At 47.1% G+C, this 4692-nt stretch overlaps 1 protein-coding gene across 1 annotated transcript; it reads left to right on the forward strand.

The window, feature by feature from the left end:
* The first annotated feature begins 1026 nt into the window (after positions 1–1026).
* On the forward strand, positions 1027–4371 carry wnt8b (wingless-type MMTV integration site family, member 8b). Its single transcript, XM_069888229.1, has 3 exons — positions 1027–1145; positions 1228–1370; positions 3723–4371. Exons 1-3 carry the CDS (start codon positions 1067–1069, stop codon positions 4284–4286), a joined length of 786 nt encoding a protein of 261 aa, XP_069744330.1. The 5' UTR covers positions 1027–1066; the 3' UTR covers positions 4287–4371.
* The last annotated feature ends 321 nt before the right edge of the window (positions 4372–4692 follow it).

The following is a 4692-nucleotide window of genomic DNA, read 5'->3' on the forward strand; positions in this document are numbered from 1 at the left end:
TTTCCTGCATCTTGAGGATGTGCCCCTTGTTCTAGTCTCACCCTGTCAGTAGAAACAACTTTCCAGCTTCTATCTTGGCTGTTGGAAAGGGTGCAGAAAATATTCACGAGGACTTTTACAAGGTGAGGCTGAACAGGCCAGGACTTATTTTGATAATTTTACACTTTTATATGATCTCCTCTCATTCTTGCAAATTCCAGCGAGAAAGAAGTCCTAGGTGACTGAATCTCTCCTCAATCCTTTCTTAGAGATTTCTCTCTGCCACCTGGATTTGTCTCTGTCCCTTGTGTTTCTGTTCCCTGTTTCAGTGTCGGTGCTGCACAATTGCTCCTTGCAAAAGGAGATGGAAGGCGCTCCTTCCATCCACTAGCCTACAGATCACCCTTGGGCAAGGTGTGGTATCTGTTTAGCCTCCCAAGCAGGGTCACGTGATTGCAGATCCATGGATTCTACAGATTAGAAATGATGGTCGTAAAACTAAAAGCGCTGGGCAGATGAATCTGCTGATCAATGCCCAGGGTCACCCAACCAGTACGGACACTGCAACTGAAGACGGCCACCGGGAACCACCTCAGTATTTTACCCTTGTATGATCATGAACTCAACATCGACTACGGTCTCAGCCGAAAGTCGGAGCCTTCATCGAAGGAAGAAGAGGGGAGGCAACGACTACAATTCGGAGGGAGAGACATGATCGCCCACGCCGAATGATGATGACCATGTGCTGTTTAATGCAGATGCTGGGGTCCATTGCAAGATACAATCCCTGTGCAATTTCTGAGTTGGTGATTTTTTCTGTTCGGAAGTCTCCCTCCATAACCCCACCCAGGTTTATTGAACCCAGATCCACCTGAATCCCGTCCGTTCTCTGCTCTCCGTCTGCACCGTCTCCTCTTCCCCCTTTCCCTGCCCACTCGCTCTCCAATTTTCCTCTCTGCCGTGACCCGATAGCAACCCACGACCCGCTGGACGTGTTGCCAGCTTTGTTGAAGGTGACCATAATTCATTGTCCACGACAGCAAACCGGGAGGCTGCCTTCGTCCATGCCATCAGCTCTGCTGGGGTGATGTACACTTTGACCAGAAACTGCAGCCTGGGTGATTTTGATAACTGTGGATGCGACGATTCTCGGAACGGCCAGCTGGGTAAGTGTTGCCCATCACCGACTCGGCCTCAACTGCATGTGGCCGCGTAATAACCGTGCGCTTCCTTCTTGTCCGCTCGCAGGAGGACAGGGCTGGCTGTGGGGAGGATGCAGTGATAACGTTGGCTTTGGAGAAACCATTTCCAAGCAGTTTGTGGACGCGCTGGAGACGGGACAAGACGCGAGAGCTGCCATGAACCTGCACAACAACGAGGCGGGTAGAAAGGTAAATTGGGACCGGGAGTCAAAGGACTTTCCCGAAAGATTCCGGCAAGCAATACCTTCATTCCCCCCACCCACCCCTACGCATGCCTTATGGTCACTGAGCAAGAAAGATGCACGACAACATTAACTGTGAATGGGGCGGCTACCACATCCTAACATCGCTGGTTTATGCCTTCGTTACTCTGTGAACCAGTGAAAAGATGATGGTTGTCTCCTACTATAGAATATAATGTACTCAGCGCTGCTATTTTTATAATTTGGTATTCCATAATTATTAGTACTTTTGCATCTAAATCAAAAAGTTTCTGGATTCAAGACCCACCCCAGAGACTACAGTACAGTACTTTCCAACTGAGGGATAGTTTTTCAACGGGAAACCTTTTTGACTGAGACGAGTGTAAAGTCATGGACTTCGGGAAGTTGAACTGGGGCAGGGTTATGCAGTAAATGACAGGGCTCTTATGAAATTGAAGAACCAGGGGTACAAATCTGTGGCAGTGAGCAAAAGTAGTTGAGAGTGCCTGCTTTCGTGGCTTTGGGACATCACTGGACGTTGGTGGGACTAGACTTGGAGGATCGGTACTGTTCTGGTCGCCAGAGGTTTGTGATTAGAGGGTGTGCACAAAAGATTCATGATCAAGTCAAGTTTTTTTGGGTCATCCGATTGCAACTCAAGGGAACCGTGTTCTCCGGTCATCAGACACAACCATTTATACAGACAAACAATACATGTTCAGGACTAGTATTTCATCTATACAAATACATAGGTTTTGTTTCGTGAATATGATAGTCAGTGGGAGCCGTTCCTTTGGTCATTCACCATTCTCACTGCCCGTGGGAAGAAGCTGTTCCTCACCCTGGTGGTGCTGGCTCTGATCCTCCTGGATCTCTTCTCCCGACAGGAGCAGCTGAAAGATGCTGTGTGCGGGGTGGAAGGGGGTCCTCAAGGATTTTGCGCTGCCCGCTTCAGATAACGATCCCGATAGATTACGTCAATGGGGGAGAAGGGAGACCAGTGATCCTCTCTGTCCCTGTTATGGTCCAGTGGATTGACCTCCGTTCCATGTCTGAAGCAACCTACGCAAGCGGCCAGGACACACTCGATAGAGCTCGTTGATGGTGGGAAACAAGAGACTGGATTAGGCTGGGATTGTTTTTCTGGGGTGGACGAGGACAAGGGGTGGCCTTATAGAGGTACATAAAGTCACATTCCCCGCAGGTTGGGGAGAACACAATTACAGGGGATTATGTTTAAAGCAGTGGTTCACAACCTTTTTTTCCGCACTCACATACCACCTTAAGCATTCCTTATGGTTAGTAGGGGATTACTTATGTGAGTGGGGGGGTTTGAGAACCACTGGTTTAAAGTGAGAGGGGAAAGAATTAAAGTGGATTGGAGGGGCATGTATTTCACATAGAGGGTCAAAGGGTGGTGGGGTGGTTATATAGAATGAAGAAGGCAGGTTCATGGATGGGGAAGTTCAGAAAGCTATCGGCCAAATGCAGGAAAATGGGGCTAGCTCAGGAAAGTACCTTGGTTGGCATGGACAGGTTGAGCCCAAGAAGAGTCTGCCTCCATGCTGTCCAACTTGATATTGACGGCGCTGTCAAAAGTTTCATTAAACCAAGGCCTTTCTTAGATCTTGTGGCACCACGGGAAGACGTGAGTTCTTCCCAATGCCCAGGTTCATATATATCTCTCTCCATCAAAACGAACGGAGTGGCCATTTGCTTGTGGGAATTTGCGGTGTGGAGAACGACTGCACGGTTACAACAAAGGCGTGCAACCCTCTTTGGACTCAAATTGGCCCGTGTTAGCAAAGCAGTCGTTGTTCGTTCAGGTGCCTTGCCATTCCTCTCTCCAACCGTCACGGTCGGTGACTCTCCGAATTGTAGTTGTTGACTCCCCTGTTTCTATCCATCTCCTATTTTCATCCTTTGTCTGCCTGGGCTTCTTTTTCCTTCCAGTTGTAACTAAATCTTCCAAGGCATCTCTTTGCATGATGTGTTCCAAGAATTGTGATAGCTGTTTTCTGATTCTTTTAAGTACGTTTTGTTTTCGTTCTTTGTAGAACGCCTTCGTTTGCTATCCTGTCCATGTATGCTATGCACAACATTCTTCCGAGAAACCGCATCTCTGCTGCATTCATTCTTTGTTTTTCCATTGGATTTGTGATGGTCTATGACTCGCACATCAATATAGGAAGCAGTAAGTCGATGTAAGATGCGCCCCTTTTAAGAAGATGGACGAGTTTCTTTCAGTCAAAGAGCGTTAAATATTCAAATAGTCTTTCAAACTATTTCAAATTTATTACTGTGGTACATAAACGGACTAAGTATCTTTGTTCTTCAGGCAGTTAAAGGGACAATGAAACAGACCTGTAAATGCCATGGTGTGTCTGGAAGTTGCACTACACAGACTTGCTGGCTTCAACTACCTGAATTCCGAGAGGTGGGGAACTACTTGAAGGAAAAGTATCACAAGGCCCTGAAAGTCGACCTTCTCAAAGGGGCAGGCAACAGTGCCGCAAGTCGAGGAGCGATCGCCGAGACATTCAGTGCCATTTCCAAGAAGGAGTTGGTTCACCTGGAGGATTCTCCCGATTATTGCCTGGAAAACAAGACCCTGGGCCTGCAGGGCACAGAAGGAAGGGAATGCGTCAAAAAAGGCAAACACCTGAGCAAATGGGAGAAGCGAAGCTGCAAAAGACTGTGCGGGGATTGCGGGCTGGCAGTGGGGGAGAGACGCGCGCAGATGATGAGCAGTTGCAACTGCAAATTTCACTGGTGCTGCGCAGTGAAGTGCGGACAGTGTCGCAAGACCATCACGAAGTATTTCTGCGTGAAGAAAGACAAGAAGTCCCGGAACGAGAGTGCCTCAAAGAGGAAGGACCAGCGGCCTGCTAGGAGACATTGAACCGATGAGCCACTTGAAGGACACTAACACAGACTATGAGAGAAAAAAATGGCAATTAAATAAAGTGACCACCGTCCTTGGTCTCACATTGGCCAGTGTTAGCAAAGCAGTAAGTAGATGTTTTTTTAAAAAAAAAGAATCACTGCGCCCCTTTTAAGAAGATGGACGTTTCTTTCAGTCATAGAGCGTTGTTCCATTTTTAAAAATGTTTCTTTTTTTCAAAATATTAAGCAATTAAGAAAACAAACCTGTAAGTATAACAGTTCAGCTGCTATTAGGCAGTATTTCTAGCTACAGTAAAACATTTGTCAATAGGACCAATTATCCTTTCAAGGCTGCCATTTAGAATCATCTCACATCTTGTTTGTAATATTTGACCCTTTCCCCTCTCTAAAATATTGTCCCG

Source organism: Narcine bancroftii, chromosome 6 (assembly GCF_036971445.1).
Source record: "Narcine bancroftii isolate sNarBan1 chromosome 6, sNarBan1.hap1, whole genome shotgun sequence".
NCBI lineage: Eukaryota > Metazoa > Chordata > Chondrichthyes > Torpediniformes > Narcinidae > Narcine > Narcine bancroftii.

What these genes read in the sequence shown, in the direction of transcription:
- wnt8b (XM_069888229.1), top strand. Translation starts at nt 1,067, where the DNA reads ATGTACACTTTGACCAGAAACTGCAGCCTGGGTGATTTTGATAACTGT. An exon ending in TTCTCGGAACGGCCAGCTGG is followed by an intron (nt 1,146 to 1,227) that starts GTAAGTGTTGCC and finishes GTCCGCTCGCAG; the next exon opens with GAGGACAGGGCTGGCTGTGG. An exon ending in ACAACGAGGCGGGTAGAAAG is followed by an intron (nt 1,371 to 3,722) that starts GTAAATTGGGAC and finishes TTTGTTCTTCAG; the next exon opens with GCAGTTAAAGGGACAATGAA.